Consider the following 24028-nt stretch of genomic DNA (forward strand, 5'->3'; position numbering starts at 1 on the left):
GTTCCTACAAGCACATAGAAAGTCAACCATTTCTGCACATTCTTCTTCTAAAAATGTGATGATCACATGTAAGCTATCTAGATATAAATTTTTTCCTGTGTACCCAGGAGTTTGAAACAATTCATTCTGGTAAGCAAGTATTCGCTATTCTTTTTCCATGCAGCAACGGTCACCTGTCACAAATTAGACAAAAAAAGCAATCAACACAGCCACTTGACCATAAATAACAGATTTATTAGGATAGTCACATGGTCCCCATCACAAAACAAGAGTAAAATAGCAAGGTGTACATAGTGCTATCCATTTCACCACATTAACACAGAAACAAATGTATGAAGGCAAGATGATTGGACATGCCTGTAGATAGTGAACACGAGGTTAAGCTCTTGCAACACATTAAAGTGTGAATGAGTATTCAGCATGTTTCAATAATTAATTGTAGAACAATTTGGCATGGCATGGCAACTAAGCAGTCTCACACTCATTTCTTTTCAAGCATGCCTGAGAGTTACATCTCACTGGAATTTCTTGTTTATGAAGAAGTAGTAAATTGCCTTAGCCAACAGACTTTAATGTGCTGCTGACAAAGACACCGCTTAAATAATTGTAATAACACAAACTGAATGCAACTTTCTTGTGCAGTTCAGCATTTTCAGATACAGTTAAGCCTCATTATAACAAACTTGCACCTTATAAAAATAGCTTCATTAAATCCGATATGAATTTATAGGCATATATTCATTACACGCTGACATTGGTATGAAACATTTTAGTGTTATTTTGTTATATCCGATAATTCATTATATCCATGGCCATTATATCGAGGTTAGACTGTATAGCATGTTTGGCAGGAAGACTGCACACAGCATGAGTATGAAGAGGAGAGTGTGAGATAAAATATTGAATAATACGCGTGTTAGTCATTTAAGGCAGTTTAAGGCACACATTACGCTACAGTCTGGCATGAGTAGGCACAAAATACACCACCATCTCTAGAACGAAACAATGAAAAAAGCACCAACCAAATCATGTGAGTTTGCTGTGAGCTGGTTCAAAGAAATGTTAAAGAAACAATGCACTTCAAGCAGCAGCCACGCCAAAACAATAAATATGAGACAATATTGCAGCAATATTAATAAATATACGTCATTTCCCAAAGCTCGTCAATAACAATCAACACAGAACACACTTATCCACTTCATAACACAGTTACTAGACATCATATATATGAATGCATAGCATTGAGTAGAAATTGTGTAAACAGATACGCTAAGGGAAACACCCACCCCCCCCCTTCACGTCGATCTCATATCAAATACAAACATTGCCCACACGTGCTATCACAGTTTAAACAAAACACTCCAAGCAGCAAAATGAAAATGGAACCTGAAGAATTCTCTTCGTAAAATTCATGTTAGTGAAGTAAAAAAAAAAAATTCGCTGGTGTAACTGCTTGACAACATAAGATGACAAAGAACACTCGCTACAGAACCTAAACGCCTGTAATTTAAAACCACCATCACCACAGCGAAGCAGCTAAGAATACCAAACTCAGAATGTGAATATCAGTGTGATGCGATGGACATATACTCGACATAATTGAGGAGAAAAAAACTGACATCAAAAAGACAATGCCAAAGCAAAAGATATAGTCTAATACGTAACACTGCAGAAAAATAAAAATTAAGATACAGGCAGCCATATACAAAGCCAACTTGCACTCAAAACAGCACACACAGGTGTAATTACACACAAAATGGAACAAAAATGTCTCGTTCTTTTCTCAAGCAATGAATAGCAATTACTTTTTTTTCAACATACTTGACATATTTAAAAGATGAGATAAAATTGCAGCCTTTTAAGAGTATTGTATGTGCATCACCAGTGTGGAAAGACCGATAAATTATCAGCAGTATGATTTGCTTAGCTGCTCTTAGTTTAAATTTGTTAAATCAGGGATAAACTTCTAGTGAATGTTCATGCTAGTAATGCCACCCCTTAGGCTCTGTTTACAGGATATGTTGAAAAGCAAATACTAGTACAAATCAAAGCTTCTGGAATAAACAGAAGGAACCGTGCAACACTTTCTGAATATGGCAAATAAATGTAGTCCCTAGATAAGTACATTAGCAAGTATGAGTGAGAATGCACATGATTGCGATTCCTCACATTGCAAAAATTGCTTAAGTGCTTAAGTAAATGCAATGGCTACTGGCTATTCCAGCAAAAGCAAAAAGTAGAGAAATCTCATTGCTTACATGGCAGTGGCTCCGTCTGGTGGCAGAGAATAATACCAATGCACCGCTATTGTGGCCTCCTTGATTGGTGCCATGATGGAGGGTTATGCCACACAATCTTGCTGGTCATGACGATCTAAAATCTCAGCACAATAATGGGCTAAGCGTGATGGGAACTGTTCCAAGTGGATGCAGGGCTCTGTTTTTATTGCAATAGGGACGACGACAAGTAGAGAGGCGCCATAAGGGCACAGCAAGGACAGGATCTGATCGCCAATAAATCCAAGTATTACAAGGTGTATTCAGAAACTTCTCGCTGGATAAAACCATTTGTAAAAAGACATCCTTTTCATACAAGACAAATTTCGGACCTCTCATGAAATATCTTGCAGGGCTCTTTCAATTGAGAAAAGGTGAGTGCCGCACAATTGATAATTTTCATGTGCCTTTTTCTCTGTCTTGCTTGTTAAACGGTGACAAGAAGTTATGTTTCTGAAATTTATACACTGCTTTAATGTGAGAGTGCTGTTCCCAATTACAGGTCGGCCAAAATATAGGTGACAAGTGATAACTCGTGTCACCGGTTACATGTAACAACACAGGTTATTTCACACAGTCTCACAAAAGAGTTGGGAGGGAACAGGTGGCTAGTACAACGCCATTTATACAAAACACAGAAAGAATAAATTATGCTGAGTTGCATAATTTCACTCCAACTAATGTCTGCAAGTCACTGAGTAAAATCTGAGGCCATTTGTTCTTTCTACCCGTACTGCCTCTAAATTCAGTCTTTTTTTGTTTGTTTTTTTGTGTTTTTTCTCACACACATCAGAAAAAGAAAAAGAAGAGAGGGAAAAAATACATGTTGACATTGATTCATGGCCAAGGCACAAATGAGATAGGATGAAGAGGGGCACGTGAACAACAACAAAAACACATGGAGGAGGGGAAAGAGAAAAGCAGCAGGCAGGGAGGTTAACCAGAATAAGATCCGGTTGGCTACCCCAGTCCCATTTGATTAATGCTTCCCCTTGAAACTTCCCGAGCTGGCTCAATTTTCCACCTCAATATCAATTGCTTATGATCCAATTATGGAGATAGTTTATCCATCACTGCTTTCATAAGCTTACTATTTATGCATCACAACCAACAAATAAAAAGATCATAGGCATGTACCAAGTACACTGAAAAACCATCCAAGGTTTTATACAATTGAATTATTAAACAAAAAGCTTCTTACTCTACAGTTTCATCTCTTAACAATGAACAGTAAAACAAAGTTATGTTCTTTGTCCCAATAGTAAAATACAGAAAAATATTAGGTCAATAAAATCAGCATTATCACGTACTGGAATGTCCTGTCATTAATGTTTTTTATTTATTTTTTACCTTTCTTTTCTATATTACCACAGAGCAGCCAGAATAAATGAGACCACAATCCATGTAGTGCTTCAGCAAATTTAGGAATGATTTCAGAGTGGCTTCCACATTGATTAAACTTGATCACGCATGCATACATAAAAATAATTTGATAATCATCATCATTATTGCACCGACAATACGCTTCATCAGCCTGGTGAGCCATTAGTCTTCTACTACATTTTCCTTTCGCTTCACTGAGCTCCTCTGCCTCACTACTAATGCTTTGTACACAACCCGACATTGATGCTTCCTAGCAGTAGTATTCCTCCTGTGAACTAAGTTCGGAAAGAAGGCACACAATTTTTCATGGCTATACCTTCCATAGCATCAATTAGTATTGCATTGCTGCTCATCTCTCTTTCTGAGTGTTTAGTGAAAAAAAAAATGTTTTGCAGGAGCACGTGAGCATGGCTTTGCAAGTAACGTTATGGAGTGTAGTATTCACTAGCTTGAAAGGCATTTCCAACATTTTGTAAAGTCATATTAGTGCCCACATTGGCAACTTCTTGCATCTGCAATTCTGCAGACTTTCTAACTATTCACCCAAGAAACCTTTCCATGAATCACTAGCCCTGTGAAATATAGAAAAAGCAAGCTGACCTACGTTGCCTGTTCCCAAACAGCTCCAGGGCAGTAATGAAAAATGTGCCACCACAGAATCCATTGTTTCACACGTAACTTCAATATAAAAACAGGAACAACATGTCACAACATAATAAAAGGTGTTCAACCTAACGCACAAAATGGGGAAACAGCTTATGCTTAAGGTCATTTCCCTTTGATAGGCATCATGCAGAATGATATGAATGAACGAGATTCTCAATGTGCCACTTAAGTAAATACACAGAAAATGGCAATAACTTGCTTGCTTTGAAATGCTACAATTTAACACCTTGCAAATATTAAATGCTCATCCACATCCAATGAACACTGATGCACATTCATATCAGAAAGAAACTCGCCACCTAACTTTTAAAAGCTCTGTTTTGCAGTTCATCTGGCAACCCCCCCCCCCCCCTTATGTATATTCAATACATCAAATGAAATCATAATTCTAGCAAACAGTGCTAGAAGACTGGCTTGATGTAATATCCTTCTGGCTACTTCTGACAATGTATCGGTGCAGAATGAAGAAATTTTGTACAGTTTGCTCCGAACAGAATAGAAAGAACATGATAAGAGGTAGGAGAGTAAATGACAGAAGTAGTAATACTGCTGGTGCCAAAATTGCAATTTTTGTTTGATGTTTTATCAGAAAACAATGCTGCTCTACAGCTGTTCTCTGTAAAGAGAACTTGAGCTCAGCATGATAACTTCAGCTCAGCATGTGTCTTCCCATCATCAGCCTATATTTAAGTCCACTGCATGACAAAGGTCTCTCCCTGCGATCTCCAATTACCCCTGTCTTACGCTAGCCGATTCCAACTTGCGCCTGCAAATTTCCTAACTTCACCACCCCACCTAGTTTTCTGCCTTCTGTCTAACATGTGTTAACATGTGTCTTCTCACCATGTTTATTAATCATGCACAAACGGTGAATAAACATCATATCAGCTTGACATTATAGTCGAACACACTTATAACAGTATTCGAGTACCAAAAATCCTACTGTTATAACCAATAATCGTTATAACCAGGTTGCACAAAAAAAAAGCAGAAGGGACAAACATTCAAACATTTTAATTAGACAGAAAGAAGTACAGTTGAACCAACTTATAGCATTATTGGTTTTAACAATGCTTGAATGTAACAATGAACAGCTGCTGCACCGTCAACTTTTGTGTGTTTTGTGGTAAAATTAACCGATTACTACAATGTTCCCATGCTGCATTATTGGCTATAACAATGAAATCTGGCTACTGGGTGTCTGCATGGAAACAAAATGGAACACGAAATCCAGGGAAAAAAAAGAAAATGTGAGCTGCTTTGCCTCACCCCCCTTGGTGCCATGCACCATGCAAGGCACACCTTCATCGCATTGCCTCAAAGAAAAAAAAGGCAAGTCACTTTTCCACACTTGCTTTTGTGCCACGCACCCCACATGGCACGCCTTTCTCGCCCCTCTCCCTTCCACCTTCTCGCCGACGTCAGAGGGGTGGAAGAAAAAGGGGAGAGAAAGGCGTGTCGTGCGAGGTACGTGGCACAAAGGCTGGTGTGGCAAAGCAGCTTGCATTTTTTTCTTTTTTTTTTTTTATTCCTGGGATTTGTTTATTTTTTTGTTTGTTTGTTTTTTTCTCTTGGCATACACACCCAGTAGCCAGATTTAATTGTTAATACAAATAACGCGACATGGGAGCATTTTAATAAGCAGTTTATTTAACCATAGAAGATATAGAAAAGTTGACGGTGCATCAGCTCCTCATTGTTATATCCAATATAGTTTTAAAACCTATCAAGTGGGTTCGACTGTATATGAGGTCATGTGAACATTTCTAACCGAATAATTTCAAGCTCTACCGAATAATTTCAAGCTCTACGTCTATCCATCCTTTCAAACAAGGAACAGTAGTGAACCACTATAGTATTTGTAGCATGCCTGGTTTTTACCTAGGAAATCACACAAATGCTACCAAGGAAAGCAGTTGTCCTGACAAGGACAAGTGAGTTGCAAGAGTGCGTCTCACACCATACAAGAGCAGCGCCTTCAGTTAACAATCAGCTGCAACTCCGGAGATTCAAGGATACGTGAGGTAATGATGGTTAGGTTGAGTAATGCCTCTCTATTTGAAAGAGTAATGCAGTACAAAGGAAGTGGCGACATGCCTCCCTTTTGTCACATGCCCTTGTAAATGTACACATGCTCCTGCCATGATTGGCACACATCCATCAGACAAGTTCACACTAAGTTCTGAAGTATGAAAAGAAAGCTTTTGTCATAATGATAACATTGGTGGGGTGAGTTCTTGTATGTAGTCTGGAAATGCAGGCCACTACGTTTGCGACTTAACAAAGGAACAACGAGCAACAGCAAAATACACCAGCCCATAATTGCGAACAGGTGATGTGTCTTCAATGGATCTATCAGGTGGTATGAACAATTAATGCATGATCTAGTCCACCATGCCAGAGTAAAAGAACATTGGTTGAGCCCAGGACTACATGAGGTTAGTCGCGCATTGGAATGGAAAGAAATCTCCGATTATTGCCGTTCACCAGCGCCATTAACGTTAATGCTATGAGTTTCCCTATTCCCAGCACAGGGCACTTCGAAAAACAACACTGCTGGATTTCATTCCACATGATACTAACAATTATAGCATGATCTAGTCCACCATGCCAGAGTAGCAGAACAATGCTTCAGGCCAGGACTCCATGAGGTTAGTCGTACATTGGAAGGGAAAGAAATCTCCGATTACCGCCGTTCACCAGCACCATTAACGTTAATGCTATGAGTTTCCCTATACCCAGCAGAGGACACTTCTAAAAACCACACTGCTGGCTTTCCTGCCACATGATACTTGCAACAAAAGCTAAAGAAATAACAAGATAAAGGCACTGGCACATGTTACTATTACCTGTGCAGCAGTTGTGGTACCTCAGTGCAAGCAATGATCTGCCACGCATAGCTTGGAAGAAAATAAAAATAGACACTTATCTCTTTAGATTAGCAAAACGACATAGTCGCAGGACAATGCACCTGCAAGCTCCAGCAGCACCGGTGCAGTGTCTCCAGTTCTAAATGCAGATGCGCAATCAGAGCTCAAACAAATGGCAGCCTCAAAAAGAAGACAGAAAGACAGTGACAATTAGTTGTGCCAGTTCGCGTTAAGTAAGCGCTGCCACCGTACGTGCCTGCCTTCACTGCACCTTCAGGTGTACCGCCATGTTCCGGCCCGTGCGTGTGAGCAGCTTCTCGGAGAGTGGTGAGCTCACTTCGAGCCAGGTGTATCCAGGTGTCAGCGCCACCTCCTCGACAGAGGCCTTGCATGACACCAGCACACAGACGCAGATGCCATCCTGTTCTCCTCCCCCTGCAGTTCCATTATGCTCCAGAGAGAGCACGCCAAGTGGCTTGTGAGGTGGTGGCTCCGAGCTGAACATATTCTAGAAACAGGAATTGAGCACAAGTTAATACAGCCAAACTTCACTGTAAAAAAGTCACATCCAACATAAAAATACCTTCGTCATATCCGATATTCAATGTAAGCACATATATTCGTTACATATTGATATCAACGAGAGACGTTTTTTGATCTACTTTGCTATATCTTATAATCCTTAATATTCGTGCTCGTTAGATCAAAATTTGACTGGAACTAGTTTAACCTCTTGGCTCATTCAGCAAAATATTGCTGTCGCTATTTACAGGGCCCTCCTTCAGTACTTTGTATGATTCAAGCAACATGCTAAGAAGGCTCACAAAGCACTCCTAGGAGCACCATTGTTGACTCAGGTGCAAGCTCGCAGCAACATGCTTGCACCCTTCTGAACATTTTGCAAATGTTGTTAAGGGCCAGGTGTCAATTTACGGCATTTTCTTGTTTTCAGTGATAACGTCAGTAAAATTGCTAACACAACCCTTGTAAAATCAAGACATGAAGAGGGAAAATGAGGGGGCCAGTAAAAGACCGGAGTTATTTGATTATTGGTGCAGCTGTTTTATGAATCAACATTGATTTATCTGTTTCCTCTCGTGTTATTTTGATAGCTGCTTAAAAATTTTAGTAAACACCTACAGTGCAAAGTACCAAGCAGAACCATGCCAGCACTGCAGATTGTGTGCACAATAGACAACATCGATATATTCAAAACTGCAATCAACTCTATAATAAAGAAAACTGTTGCATTGCCTTTGTATAGTCCCACGACATACCATTACACATTTGCTCATCCATCACTGCAGCTGGCTCAGGGATTGATTTTTCAATACACAGATACACACTGTTATTAACTTCCACACTGCAGCCTTTCTCCTACCAACAACGCATAATTACTTTAGATAAAACATTTTAACAAAATTCACTTTCTGCATCCAGTGCAGGTTTCAAGGGGAAATAAATGAAAGTGTCGGACCAGTTTTGCAATACAGCAGCACTGCCAGTGAAGTGCCATGACTAGTGCATTCAGTCCAGGAAGAATGAGGATTAATTAGAATAAAATTATGTGTGAGGTGAAATGGACAAGGGTGGCATGGTTAGTCTTCAATACTACAATACCTCCAGTTGAAATCTGACACACACTGGAAATCCCTGCAAACACCAGTTTAAAAATCATGCTACACTGAGATTTTATAAGAGGGTATGCGTTATCATTAAAGAGTTTTCAATTTTAATCACTCTTGAAAGGACAGTAACCAGTTGTGGGCATTGCAAACAAGCAAGCATGGTCTGTGCTTACACAGTGATGATCCTGTCTATGAAGTATTACTCTCATGTACGCAGTGAAAACAGCAGAAAAGTAAAATGAAAGTCTGCATACTCTTTTCAGAATGGCATGCGAATGCTAGGTAAGGATCAAGAAGAACATGTGCATTTATATCAACACCCTGTGTAATATCGCACTTCATTTTTCCACACAAAAAGCAGACATTTAAACATAATGTAGTCAAATGCTGTTAACACTCATTTCATGAAGTATGCACTCAAAATGTTTTGGTAAAAGAAATACCTTGGTGGGCTGCATTTTGCAGTGGAGCAACCTAGGAGTAACTTTAATAACTGATGATATTGCAAAGTACTTTAGCACAAGATTTTCTAAGAATGTGTATGTACTATAAGATAGCTATGTGGACGATACAGCCGACTTCTATTCATTCGACACTGACAAGACCAGCGAAATTAATCAAATCATACGGGCATCAAATTAAGAAAGAGGTGCAAGAAACACCCAATTAGAGTGTTGCTTCATTTGGCAGTATTTAGCTGATCCTAACAGGCCCCCAAATCTAACATGCAACCACTTTTTTTATGGGTGCAAAGTAGAAACCTTATGCAGAAATGATATTAGAACTCCTAAACAAAGTGGAAATCTAACATGCACTCAATTTTTTAACAAGAAAAATATAGCATGCCTCTGATTCTGGCAATCAGAAAAAGATAAAACCAGTGAATCTCACCTCCACAGAATAGAAATTTATTTACACTTAATGTCTATTGTCACCACTCTCAGACACGACTTTATCACTGTCTATGGACCACAACATGTCGTCTGCTGCACGATGCATTGCACGTTTAATATTCCGCATTTATCAAACTCTGCAACAATCACGAAAGGGAAGGTGGCCCAGGTTTATTAGACTAACCACTTCACTAGTTCATCCTGCGACTTATGCGCTTCTCTGGGACACAGAAAACATGTGACCATGGGTGTCCGCAAGAGCTCACAAGGGGGGAGGGGTGAAGGCAAATGCGCCCCCCCCCCCCCGGAATTTTAGGACTATGAGGCTGGACAACATTGTGTACGTATCGTACTCTTCAAAAATGTGTCAGGTAATTAGTTCTGCACAAAAAGCTGCTGCGAACCAACCACTTCATACAATTAAGTTTTTCGCTTGTCACTTTCCTTGGACTCGCGCACTGCTGCACTGGGCTGCTGGTTCACAAAGAACAATGGAAAGAGCTGCAAGCTTCTTCAAAAGCATCCTGCAGTAATGAAAGATTAGGGATGTGTTGAGTTCTAAGAGCTTGTTGATGAACTTAAAAGCGTGTTACGTCATCAACAACTTGAGAGAGCAAAGCATCTGCTGGTACGAGATGTGGGTAGTAGGGCTGGTGACCATTTCAGCATATCCTACCCAGACCACTTGCACCGTCGAGCATTCACTCAGCACCATGTGAAGAGTGAGAACATGGCTGCATTCGATGATGAGAAACAACAGGCTATCTTGATAGTTGTGATGATGTGGATAGTGGCGTGCGGTGGCGAGAAGACCAGCTTGGAATGATGATTGTATGGCAGCACCAAGAAGAGGATTGGTGATGATGATAATGGAAGAAGATGACCACGTGCCACGAACGAAGAAGCGACACGCGAGCACGCAGAGCGTGAGAGCGAGCGGCAGCCTCGAACGTAAGTAAGCTCGCAAAACGGCGGCTCCAGGCTCGGGTACGGGCAACCGGGTATCCTGCTACCGTGCGGACCTGGTCGGGGATCCAGTTCGTGGCTGGGCTTTCCTGCGCACCAGCGGTCTGCTGTGATAGCGGCCTGGTGCAGTGCTTCCTGCTGGGACCGGGACGCCTGAGCTACCAGCCTGCTGAGCGAGCCCGAGGACTGGCGACCGGGCGTCCTGCTACCGTGCGGACCTGGTCGCAGATCCGGCTCGTGGCTCTGCTCTCTTGTACAACAGCGGCCTGCTGTCATAGCGGCCTGGTGCAGTGCTTCCTGCTGGCCACCGGGGCACCTAAGCTACCTGTCCGCCGACCAAGCCTGCCGTTCTAGCAGCCGAGGCGTTGCAGGTCAGGTATTACTGGCCAGTTACAGCAGTGGCCTGGTGCTCTACTGGCCTGCTGTTTTCTCCTGCTTCTGCGTCGCGACAAGGTGCGGCGCGACAGCAGCGACGTAGCCACAACGACGCTCCACCGTCACAACCACCGTCACGGGCACCGCAACGACGATGCATACGGGCGAGTGTTGACGCATGAGTGCTAGGCACGTGTTTTATATGGAAGGACAACTTCCAAACTATAGCCCACGTACATGTGTATGTAAATCGTCTGTATCGTGTTAGCGTGTCTGTTTAAAGTCTGTGTTTCGTGTAGCAAGCTCTCGTCTGCCGTGTCATTATTAAAGGATCCTGGGCCCAACTGGAAACCGGCGAGTTTGTCGTGTTTTTCCATCACAATAGTCTTTGCATGATGGGTGTCCATCGAAAGCTTGTGAATAAAGACAAAGACAAGTTTACAGATCAAGTCATCACTGAATTTGCACAGAAGAACTCGCACCTGCAGCTTCTTTTTTCTGAGGAGTGACTGCTAATAGCATTCAAGCTTTGATGCAATGGCATCCTTAATGCAAGCATTCGGTCTCTAGAGACTTAGGTTTCAAAGGTTTCTTATCAATAAACATCAAGCTTTGTTTAACAAATGCATCTTCTCCAGGCCTCGCTGCACTTTGCTTAATTAGAACGGTCACTTCGCACATGGAGGACCTTGAACGTATATGCCCGCATGCTCATATGAAGCCACTGTACTGTGTTACACTTAAACTCCCGTTCTGAGCTAAGCCACTGCGTTATCAGAAAATAGTAAATAGCTTGACACACCCTGGGTGTATCAAATTTATTCGCATCAAGAATAACACCAAAAAAGGGACTGCAAGAATCCTAAGGAAAAACCTTTCAAAGATTGATTTAAAGTCCTTCATTAAAGACAGGAAGGATCTAGGAAGGAGAAGCTCTGATCTAGCAAATTTTTTTTTATTTAAGAAAACATTGCCGTTGCGCTAATGTAGTCCATAGGTGCAATTTTTTTCGATGCTGGAGATGAGTAATGATTTGTCGACTTTGACTCTTAATGTTTTAACTGATAATAACATCGCTTCGCCGCCTGAGAGATCTCTGCACCCAATGCAAAATTTAATGTGCTGATGAGAGTGCGGCCATTTTTTTTTTTTGGTTGTCATTATACTAGAGACACAGCAGACCGCATTTCCTGTCATGATACGGTCAGCGTTAGACATTAGCGAATTTTAGACTTTGCGCACACAAAGTTGGAGGGCCCAAACTGCTGGGCAGACAAAAGAATGCAAAAAGTGTGGAAAGAATGCAAAAGACATAAAAAGGTGTGTGGGTTTTTGGGTGTGCAAACAAGATTAGGGGCGCTATTTCTAAAACTCCCTATTGCGCATGTGAACTACCGTTCATGCCACATCTGCGCATAATGTCAACATCCCCACACCTGTTACACGTACCGGGACAGAAAACACCGGTCTGCTATACTCTCTTTTACCTAATCCAGGGACATAATTTTGTGTTTAGGCCATGAGGTTTACTGCTGGCATGCATATCCTTGTACCTCCTTGCACAATGGCAGAATGATCGAATGGTTTGCATGCATGTCTTGAGATCGTTTTTCATGGTCTGATATACGAAATACCCACTGGCAGTGTAACTTCTGTTTTATTGGTTCTAATAGCAATCGAAACAGGTGTGAGAGCAGTGACACCTCTGACAACTGATGTTTTTTTGCAAACCACTTCATAACCCTTTTTATATTTTTTTTTTCCTTTCTTCCAGCAGTAAAACCTTAGTTACTTTATACTTGCTTACTCGTACGGGCAAGCACGGTACCGTTCCGGAAAGGGAGGGGGGGAGGGGGCTAGTCAATTTTTGAGGGACATCCATACACGTGACATGACTGTGTTGCTGCTAGGTTAGCATGTAAAATAATGTATCTTTCGAATTAGCTTTTGTAATAAAAAAAAGTCGCAGTTTAACCCGAAAGTGAAGCATCGATTGCGATAGCAAATTAGTAGAGAGCTGTACAAAGCAAGGACAGTAGTTTATTGGGCCGTATAAAGTTGTAAACATTCGCTTATTAACTAAATAGACAAGCGTGGTGTCACACTCACACAGGTAAACATGAACACATCTCGCTCGATGACAGCGGAAGCTTGCTGTGAAAACACTGAAGTGAGAAAGCGTGCCAGCAGCAGCGGTCAAATTAACCTTCACGCTGTCTCTCGTCTCGCTTCAATACAAACTAAACGTCGAAAGCACAGCGCATACGAAGCTAGCAGCACTCAGCGCATGCACTTTGTCCCCATCGCAGATCGCTTTGAAGATGAGGCCCACGCAGGCATGCACTTCGCCCACATCGCAGATTGCTTTCAAGATACACCGCCCGCGTGGCCATGCTGTGAGCAGCAGCAGACGGTGCAGAACGTGAAAGAAGACCGCGCGCTTCTGACCTGCCTTCCTCCCTCGTGTGCGCTACATTGAGCCGCGATAGCCGGCTCACCCTCGTACGCTTTCACTCGCACACACAGCGTACAGCGCACGGCGACGATTTTATCGCCGTTGGACTTTATACGGAACCTCACAGGGACGGAGATGGCGGCAGAAATGTGCTTGGAGTGTCCATATATGTAATTGAATAGAACTGAAAGCGGCGCATTATCATCAATGACCTGTTTGGGAACTTGTTCTATCACCATGTTGTGATGACAATGGCGATCATGCTGGCTCTGATGGTAGGCTGTCACGTACGCTGTGAACATGTTTGGCTTTTGTATCCAATTGCACGGCGTAGGCAATTTCCGGGGCAATTTTCTTAAGAAAGAAAGCCACATTGTTAGAATTGGGTAAGTACAGCAACCCATTCAGTAATCACATCAAATTCAATACAGTAATCACATCTACGTAAGGCGAAGCGTTGCATGAATCGTAGCAGCACAAGATGCCGACGCACATCGAGATGGTGGGGCTCGAGCGGCCAGAGACGTGTGTTGTCGTTTTTGTGGCATCGGCAAGCTTACGGTAAGCTCCTCGAATTCAGCCTCGGTAAGCAGCTTCTTCTAACGGAGCCTTTTGGCGGAAAGTTTTGACACACCCACTCATTGCGAATCGTTGCGGCACGAGACGTTGACCCACGTCAAGCTGGTAGGACCCAAAGTACCCAAGACGCACATTGTTGTTTTCCTATTGCATAGTGTTTGAAGACGGCAACAGGAAACCCAAACGAAATGAAGATGGTGGCCGACACCGGAATACAATGCCTATGATGCCACCTCAGTGGTACATGATGCTCACTTTTTGCCTCCTGCAGCAGGGAACGGCGGCGCATTAGGGTTATCACCTGATTAAAGTGTGCACTACGTTTCCAAGAGAACTATGGCCCATGCACTGGGAAGCAGCAAAGTAAAGATGCGTACCACGATAGGGTTGGCGGCGATAGGTGTAAATGTGCACTGGGAAGCAGCAAAGTAAAGATGCGTACCACGATAGGGTTGGCGGCGATAGGTGTAAATGTGGTGGGCGACGTCCCGGGAGATTTACTAGTACCGGAATAAGAAACGTAGTGTACGTCAGCGTTTTTACGTGAGATCGGCAGACCAGTATTGCGGGGAAGCTGCTGCAGCGGGTAGCTACTGTTCTCAATCACATGCGCCTTGCGCCTTTTCTTGTTGACATGGGACCTAGCGACCAGAAAACGTATCATACAATCACCGTTTCGCAATCTATTGAACGTTGGTTCTGAAAAATTGGTTTTCCAGGAACGTATGAAGCCGTAAAAAATAAGCGTAACTGTATTAGGTCATTCCTTGTGTTCTCAATCACGAACGTTGGTGTTAGGAAATTATATGTAACAAGATCTTATCAACAAGGTTCTACTGTATTTGTCAGGTTTTTTTTTTTTTTTTTTTTTTTTGTACTGGAATAGTTAAGGGCACCATAAAGCAATTCTCATTAAATAGTTCCTTTACCTGTATGGTCTTCACTTTCCAGAACCTTCTTGCAAAGGAGGTAAAACAATTGCACTGTATTTTATTCAGGACAGTGTAAATAGGTGAATGTAAACCTACCTGGATGAATCGTTTGAGTGCAGTGTGAATGCTCCGAGACGGGTTGATCTCACAGGTAGGCAGGTGTGCGATGCCCTTTTCGGACACAAGCACATGGAGGAGGTTGCTGCATAAATGTCAACCATAATACATGAGCACTTGCATCTGCTATTTACTGTACACATTACTGCATTTTGTGTTATACTAGTGTTAATGTTTGTTTAAAGTATTTATTGCTTGTTTCATCAATGTTGATTATTTCATCTAATTGGGTCTGCATTGCACAAAAGTGTACATTGCCAGTTTTCTGTGCTAAGCAGGTAAGTCCTATGAAACCGGGTTTGTTTGTAAGCAACGTATGTAACATGAATTCACGATCCTGTTGCCAGCCTTGAGTGGCTGTCAAGGGCAAATGCGAAGAGATACAATAGTGAGATTTAGAATGGAGAGAGTCAGACATCCAAAGATATGTAGTGCATATTTTAAAAGACTTCAGGCAATCTTATATGGCATATCTAGGCACCAAAACTGGAGCAATTGAAGGCCGAGTGAATACAAAGCTTTTACAGAAGTCATGAGAGGGCTGACGTGTAATCGAGTGAAATTATTCTACAAATGCTAGAGCGAAGATGAAGCTCGTGCATATATCAAGAAGTGAAGCAAGCCATGACAACTTCTTCAGGTTAACTGCTTATCACAGCAAATGATTCCTCTTCAAACAATCTGAGCCTGCCCAGGTTTTATTCATTTTCTTCACCTGCTATGCTCTTCCAATCACTTTTGCTAAAATTTAATTATTCTACAATGTCTAGGGCACAGTGTCATAATTTGACTCCTGTTTCTTTATACATACAACTGAATGATTCATATATGATGCATGATCGTTCGCTTTATCAAACCGGTTCCCGCGGTGGCGCTGCGCACGCGGCGGTTGGCGGTGGGGCGGAGCGCTGATGTCACTACGCGGCCGGTTGTCGGCCGCTGGCCGACAACCGTCTCTCCGGGACCAGCGCACGGTACGTTCATGCTTTCACACCTTTGTGACTAGCTCGCGCAGTGTATACTTTGTGCTGATCCTTTCCCGACGCTATGCCAATGCTCGCTATAAAGGTATTGCCCGTGCTCTCACGAGTTGACATTGGTTATCGCCAGAGCAAGTAGCATAGCCGCCGGGACTTTTCCTAGAAGCCTGTGCTCTCGCCGCGACGTGCTATAGGCAGCATTCCCTGGTGCGGGACCCCTTTGGCTCCCCGCCGCGCGGGCGTTTGTGCAGTGCTGGTGCCGACGGTTTCAGTAAACGGTTTCCGTCAACTCAGGGCTTTACTGTGTTTTTGCGTGCGTCGCTCGGTAGCCCCTTGCGGCCTCTGAGCTCGCGCGCGAGCGGTGCTGGAGGCGACGGCTGACGCGGCCCTGTGGCTCGCTAAGCTCGAACCCGCGGTGGTTGGTCTCCTGTGAGACACCAAGAACCCACAATGGCAAGTCCTTTATCAAGCAAGATGTCCTTGTGCTTCTCCCTTTCGTCATAGCTAGTGTATGGCTAAATCACTCTGCTATAGGTAAACAAATTACTTCAGAAGTACACAGCATTCCTCCCCCAGACTTGTAAAAAGCAATGAGATTTAGGATGTATATACAGCCACAATGAAACTATTTCTGATGAGCACTGTATTACCGACAGTGTGTTGCATTTACAAAGAACTGGGATGCAATGTCCAAAGATGCAAGTTACCCACGTAACATCTCACATATTACGCAATATCCATAGCTGACAGCCACACATCTGCCAAGGGCACTTATTGCTTTTCATTGTCCACATTTTGCATGGAAGGGTGCTAAGGAAAGCCTTGGATTATGCTAAAGAGTCCTGGTTCATACTGACATAGCATGATTATTTCAAGAAAGGTCTAAGAAAGATCTAAACGGTCATGCTGTAGCTCTCAATTTGCAATGAGTTTTACAATCCTTTACTCTAGCATGCCAAAAATTATGAACGTGAAAGAGGCAGCACTTTATGTTTTTCATTGTCTGCTTTCGGGACAAAGAGGTACTGAGAAGAGAATTTGATTCTGCTTTAGAAACCTAATCTCAAAAGACTCTACATTATTAAGTCAAGCAAGACCAAAGCTACAATTTCTTCAAAATGATTGTGCAGCAGCCCTCAGCCTGGGCTTGGCTTGGCCTATATTAACTTTCGCATGATGAAAATTGCCGAAGTAACAGCCGGCAGCATTTACTGAGGGGAGTCTTTTATTGTGCTATAGAATCCTGATCCCAACTCCTTATCAAGCCAACCGAGAGCTAAATGATATATTATTGGAAATGATCACATGACAGCCCTCAGCCTACACAAAGCTTGAGCTTAGGCAACAAGCTGGACTAATCTATTTGGAGGATATTTCAGTGGTCACTGACAGGATATGCCAGTGGTCAAAATTCCCATCAATCCAATGACATGCTGCGCCGGACAGCTCATTGCACAAATATGAAGGTAGACCCCGAAAAGCGATCAGCAGAGAATACAACCTCTACAAGCCTGAATGTGCAGAAAATAGCCTCTGCAACAATGATGCAATCTCTCAACTAGCTGTGCTCAACTAGCTCAAGGACTGTGCTGTATACTGACTTGGCCTTCTTGCGAATGATGGTGACCAGGCGCAGGCAGAGCTTGGCATGTGGCCTGAGGGCTGGCAAGATGGGTGGGTGCCATGGCTGGCTGGCATGAGTACTGTGGTAAAGGCGGGCACGTTCGATCACGGGCAAGATGTCTCTGCAGCGCAGACTTAGCTGTTCCACGTCCCCAACCCAGGCTGCCTGCAGTGATTCTGCATCTGCCTTCGACACCGTCTTCAGCTCTCCCCCTGCAAATAGAAAATCAGTAATAATGGTTATAATATTACTGGCTTATTAATATAAATTTTATCATGAACAAATATAAGCTTTGCAATAGCGTGGGTTTGAATGACATGCATGCTGAGTACAAACTTGGACAAGCACAGTAAAAGGAACATATAAGACAACAGGTGCTCCTTTTACCCCGTTTGCCCAAGTTTACACTCAAACATGCCCATCTTCAAGACCAAGACCAGCAGCACAACTTCACGTCCTTTGAAACAACGAGCTGGGTTTGAATGACGGCGCCAGCAGTGCAAAAAGTACAAAGCAGACAATAATGAGTTGTTTGCATGTCACTGTACATAACTATTCCCGAAGAAAATTGAAGAATTCAGAACTAGCTCCATCCACAAAAATGGACCTGCCCTCTGTTCTTTCACACTCTAAAACATAGTTTCACCAAGAGATGCTAATACTCAAAATAAGTTCACCTCAGCCATGACGCAAAAGCTACGGGGGCAAAGCACGCAAAGGCAAGAGCGCTTCTGAAAAAAGTACATTTCCACCTGCGTTAGCTTAAAATTAGGAAGAGAAAATGTAAACACGTTATTTCCAATTGCTAAATAAGACAAAATACACCAATGAGTGTTGAAATTATTTTGCGGCTTTTACCTTCCGCGTCTGGGCAAACGCAAAACCACTGCACGTGGAAGTTGCGTCGATTTTGCGTCTGTTCCGAAAAACCAAGAGCGCTGTCAAACACTGCCGGACTACTTGGCGCAATAACACATGTGCAGCTCCACCCCCGTGGCTTTCTCTTCATTGCCACAGACAGTTGCCCATGAGTATAACATAATTGTGGCTGGCACATCTATACAATTTTTCCACATGTTTAGCAGCATTGCGTATATTACCACTGCATTCTTAGGTTGTCATCGACCATGCAATTACTAAAGATTAACAAAATGCATTGTGTTTAAGAAACCCAATGCACAAAAGCGCATTGTGTTGTCAACGTCTTCTTTCCGCCCTTGTCCACTGGCGCTAAAAATGCTATCCAACTCACGTTGTTTTAAATAGATGTACCAGTTTAAGAGGACACTAAAAATAACCACTAAATCAGTTTAGATTGATAAAGTATCCTCGAAGAAATCTACTTTCACAGATTTATGGGTAACAGAATCGTCATTAAAAGAGAGAATGATGGTAAAGCTTAAATTTTTTTAATGTTGCGTCACATCCCAGAGTTTTTACATTAGTGTGACATCATGGATTTGACAGTATTTTTTCGCATTCGGGCCATCGTGGTTCAGTAAAGGCTTTTGAAACTTGCCACGTTCAGTCTCTGGTTCCTTTAGAACACAATGTAGTCTATGTTACTAGGCCCACACAGAGACTGTCAAAATCTGTGGCGTCACGATGAGCTGGTGCGGGAACTTCAAGGCGGTGTCACCACCTGTCTTTACCATATTTTCTGGTCTATATAAGTCGCACTTTTGTATAAGACGCACCCCCCTCAAAATGGCAGTTTTTCCACAAAAAAAAAATTGTATATAAGATGCACCTGTTCGTTCGGTAAGCGATTTTTAAAAATTTGTGACATTTCACTCTGTGAACGTGGGTCATCCGCAAGCATATGGGTGCCATATATTTCCTATATAACTGCAATAGCGATGATGCGGACAATCCAGGCGCATTTCTGCCGTCGTGCTTGCCGCGATAATCCGTCTATCGCGATGAATTTCGATTAAAGTCCAAGGCCGATAACATCGTCCCCGCGCACCGTATGCTGTATGTGCAAGTGAAAGCGCGACGGTGAGCCAAATCGCGCAAAAGGGAGGAAAGCGAAAAGGCAGCACGGGAGGGAGGGCGGGACGGCTTGTACTCTGGTAGCAACTGCGTAGTTTGCACAGCGGCGTGCGCCGTATTTTCACAGCGATCTGCAGATGCGACGACTTCGGGGTCGGACGACTCACGGTCGGCCTGCCGCTGCTTGCGTTGCTGCTCCGTCCTTCTCGCGCGGCGCTCGGGAACTCGATCACGAGAAGAACCCGGTACCTCGATAGCGCGCACAGAACCCATAGCAATTAATTGAACCAGCCGGCTTCGCGTGGCCATAACATCGAATCCGATTCTGAGCGCAGTTTTTCCGGAAAAATAACGTACATAAGTCGCACCGTTCTAAAAGATGCACCGACGAAAAATTCAGAAAAAAAGCATTTTTTATACACCGGATAATACGATAATTTTTTTCGTCTTTTCTGGCTCATCAAGCATCCTTTCACGACACGAGTGTTTTTTGTTTTCTTTAGTATTGTAGAAGATTAATTTATTAACATAGCTCAAATAATTTTGCCCTTTGATATGTTAAGAGAAAGACTCTGGTTACAAGTATTTCTCATGTGACCGATTTAATTTTTCGCCAGTCTAAGTGACAAATGCATGGTCAGACAAGCTCTAAACACATGACACCAAATATGTTTTAGTGCCAAATTGAACTTGGGTTTTTGTGTTATGTACTTTTTGTCCATTTTGTTGAAGTTTGCTGGTACTGAAATAATTATGTTAGTGCTGTGGCTAAATAAACTTACTGATGCTTCACTTGTTCTGAAAGTCCAATTAAATGTGGTAGCCAAAATTTTAAATGTGTGAAATTAAGGCCAGAGCTTCTGACTCCGAATTAAAAAGCTGTAGATGAAGTTTGAAGTTTATTACGATTTTGACAATACAAGATGGTTATGGCACCGGAGCAAGAGGCGAGACTATGCACGCCTGACTAGGCTCCTGGCACTACGAGCACAGCAGACAACAGAGAAAAAAAAAATGTATACATATATTCACATAATACACACATATATACATACTTGTATGTATATAGCCACCAAGTTTAACACTTACCGACTACTGTTCCACTGAAAACAAATCTGTACCACTGGCCTTGTGCAGTTTCGACCATCAGAAGTGTAGAAGGCTCGAAATCTAGGCCAGTTTCTTCCATTACTTCTCGCTTGGCAGCCTCCTGAAAAACGAACAGAGGGAAGTGACTATGATCATCTAACAGAAAGGAAGGTAACTTATATCACTGTCACAAACGCGCTTCTAATCCTCATTGAGCTCGATCGGCATTGTATCGAACTTTGGAATGCGAACGCAGCACAAAGCGTCGAAGTGAAGCATGTTTGAAAATAACGTATAACAGCGATCTATCTGCACAGCGGTCGATTTGTATCGACTCATGCACGCTGGAAAATGCCAGCGTGACAGGGGCATTAAAGGACAAAACGTGGAATTTAGAAGACGCAATATCTTACAATTATATTTTCGCCAGGCTCCATTCGTCCAGCAGGCAGGTACCACGTGCCTGCGCAAGAACTTTTCGCTTCCTGCATCATAAGGACCTCGCCTTTTTCGTTGATGGCGACTGCAGCGACGATGTAAGTCACCGACTTCTTGACAACTGGTTTGTAGTCAGGTAACACGGCGGACTCTATTCCTTTAGCAGCTAGGGAAGAACAAAATGCACTCATGTTAGAACACTGCGAATAGTTAAATCCACAAAAAAAACAGCACCACGCATGCGATCCCATTCTACATCATGCTGGAATGCGAAGTTTCTTGTATGAGGGACATCGCACCATGCTCACAAATCGAGATCCGGGACTATTAAAAGTAACTGTCACTTTATCTCCTTTGGTTCTATAGTTAAATAGCAATTCTTGGAAGCGTTTCGCTTACACTTTTAGCCCGTCCCTGCTATAAAAGATCCCCATCAAGGATGTTACAACCGAAGCAATGGAAATCCGAAACAGCGACCACACGCTGACAGCCAACTCACCAAGCTCGTCCACTTGATCGGCGAGGCTGTAGTCTATGATATCGGCTGCATCGTCGTTTATCGCCAGACCATTGAGCGTGTCATGTATCACGCTTTCTATTTTGTCCATCCTCAAGACGTTTAATGCAAAAAAATAAACCAATTAAAAGCTCTGCAGGTACGCCCAAGGCATTGACATTCACTCCACTCACGAGTTATTTCTTGTTTTGGTATAACAGTGCTGCTGATGATGATGATGCCGCGTTGGCAAAGCAAAAAGGGCAAGACGTTTCTTTGTAGAATTCTTTAGGAACAAATGCACTAATATTTTAAGATGAAAAACTTATACAAAATGTATATACTGGTCATATTGAAGTATATCAAAGTTCAAAATATGACAGCAATAACCTTGAAGGGAAAGCATCCAAAATCAAAACACAATTTCACTTTTCGCGGAATTTTTAAATGACAGAAAATGGTGGTCTTAGTCTGGTCGCAAATAAGTTCGTTTTCTGTCGCGATATATAGATGATTTGACTGGTACAAATCGATATGTAGTGTGTTGCCATTGTCCCACTTGCAGGGTAGTAAAAGAAGAATTAGGATGAAGAGCGATGACGGAATAATACTGTTGACGATTAGTCCAATGCCATCAGTGTCCATGGCAGACAAGACACGCACTATGTGCACAGAAGCATACTATGTCTATACACAGACAAATATGCGTATACACTTCTACAGAAATCGTTTATGTCCATTAACTATATATCGACACGTATCATAGTTTCAAAACGCACAGTTCAGTTCAGTTCAGTTACTTTAGGCACGATGGGATTAGAGAATAACTATGCAAGAACCTTTACCATGTGGCCTAGGATGACAAATTATCGGTTTTTATGGCTCTCAAAAAATCAGTCAGGCAGGTGATCGTGGCGATGTCGTGGGAAAGGTCGTACCATTCTGCAGCTGCGCGGTAAAAAAAAACGCAGCTTTCATTTGATGGCGGACATCACATAAGCAAATCATAGCCGATTATGCATAAAATGAGTAAAGCAGCTTTTGCTGAACTTAATCCCATTCCTTAAATCTTCCCAAGCTCATAGAAGAGTTGTAACGTTTAGGCAAAGCATCTCTCCGTCGCCACTCAGCAGCTACAAGCTTGCCTATGAACAAGCACGCGGAATTTAGCGCTCGAAAGTTATTCTGAAATTTTAGAGCAGAACGAAAACGCGAAAAATCGAAATAACACGAGGCTCATTTGCGCAATATTCAATTCAACTTGGTTTTTCGTGCGATAAACTGATAGGAACATATGAATCAATTACATTTCGCTCTTATATATCGCGAAATGCAACGACCATACAGCACGTGAATGTTTCGCTTAAATGAAAGGACAGGCAAGACCACGTTCACACCTCGTGCCACGTTACACATGCATTCCCTGGAGCAGAAGAAGAAATGGAAGAAGCTCAGCGCGTTGCAAGTCGTTCGTCGCCGCCGGCAATGGACTCTCACGCATCTACTCCGAAGTCGGACACCTTGACGAAGTTCTCGAGGACGTCTAAGAGACATCGTACAAAGTCTCCCAGCCGGCGTCATACGGAAGTAGCAGGTGAGTGACGCGTGATTGACTGTACGCGCTGTTGACACGCATGATTGTATGCCTCGCCATAACTACATTAACAGTAGTAGAACAACATAATGTCTCTGAAGCCAACGTTTTGACGAGAAGGCTTGTCTTCGTCAGGTCAGCAATTAACTACTGTCTCGTCGAAATGTTGACTCCAGCGACATTTCTTGTTCTACCACTGTTCCTAACTTAAAGCATCCGTCTCCCCGTGAATCTCTCTTGTTTGGATCGCCATAACTACGAGTGTTTGCGTGCCAGAGATTAAAGGGGCGGAAACATTGACTGCATCGTCTGCTCGCGGTTTATTTAATTGGATATCAGTAAGAAATTGCTACATTTCATACCGAAGGCACTATATACGGGCTCAAAATACGAAGTTTATAAAACATTTTCTGTGCCGAAATGGCGCAAATACGAAGTATTTTACCATCTGTGACGTCGAACTGATGCACCGGCGTTGAGGTACAGGCGCGAAATTCAAAATAACGGAACATTGTTCTTCGCTTTATCCACTAATAATCAACATTTTCTTCCAAATAAATGCAAACAGTTTTCCAGGAATACCTTGCTAGTCCAATCTAGTTTAGTATAGTCTTTGTGTTCCTTTAAGCCGCCTCATAAGTGGTGGCTGCCAGCTGCATCGGGAGGAAGGGG

The 24028-nt window shown here is 42.7% G+C and overlaps 1 protein-coding gene across 1 annotated transcript; it reads right to left on the reverse strand.

Annotated features, from left to right (window-relative positions):
• Positions 1–213: 213 nt before the first annotated feature.
• On the reverse strand, positions 214–22091 carry LOC119460937 (8-oxo-dGDP phosphatase NUDT18). Its single transcript, XM_037722078.2, has 6 exons — positions 21766–22091; positions 21242–21432; positions 20829–20949; positions 17722–17956; positions 15120–15225; positions 214–7703 (listed from the first exon to the last, which is right to left on the reverse strand). Exons 1-6 carry the CDS (start codon positions 21872–21874, stop codon positions 7458–7460), a joined length of 1008 nt encoding a protein of 335 aa, XP_037578006.1. The 5' UTR covers positions 21875–22091; the 3' UTR covers positions 214–7457.
• Between the last annotated feature and the right edge of the window lie 1937 nt (positions 22092–24028).

The sequence above is a fragment of the Dermacentor silvarum genome, chromosome 8, assembly GCF_013339745.2.
Source record: "Dermacentor silvarum isolate Dsil-2018 chromosome 8, BIME_Dsil_1.4, whole genome shotgun sequence".
NCBI classification, from domain to species: domain Eukaryota; kingdom Metazoa; phylum Arthropoda; class Arachnida; order Ixodida; family Ixodidae; genus Dermacentor; species Dermacentor silvarum.

Coding starts and splice junctions, on each gene's coding strand:
- LOC119460937 (XM_037722078.2), bottom strand. CDS start 21,874: ATGGACAAAATAGAAAGCGTGATACATGACACGCTCAATGGTCTGGCG. Junction 21,433..21,765: donor CGATCAAGTGGACGAGCTTG/GTGAGTTGGCTG, acceptor GTTCTTCCCTAG/CTGCTAAAGGAATAGAGTCC. Junction 15,226..17,721: donor ATCATTCGCAAGAAGGCCAA/GTCAGTATACAG, acceptor ACATTTATGCAG/CAACCTCCTCCATGTGCTTG.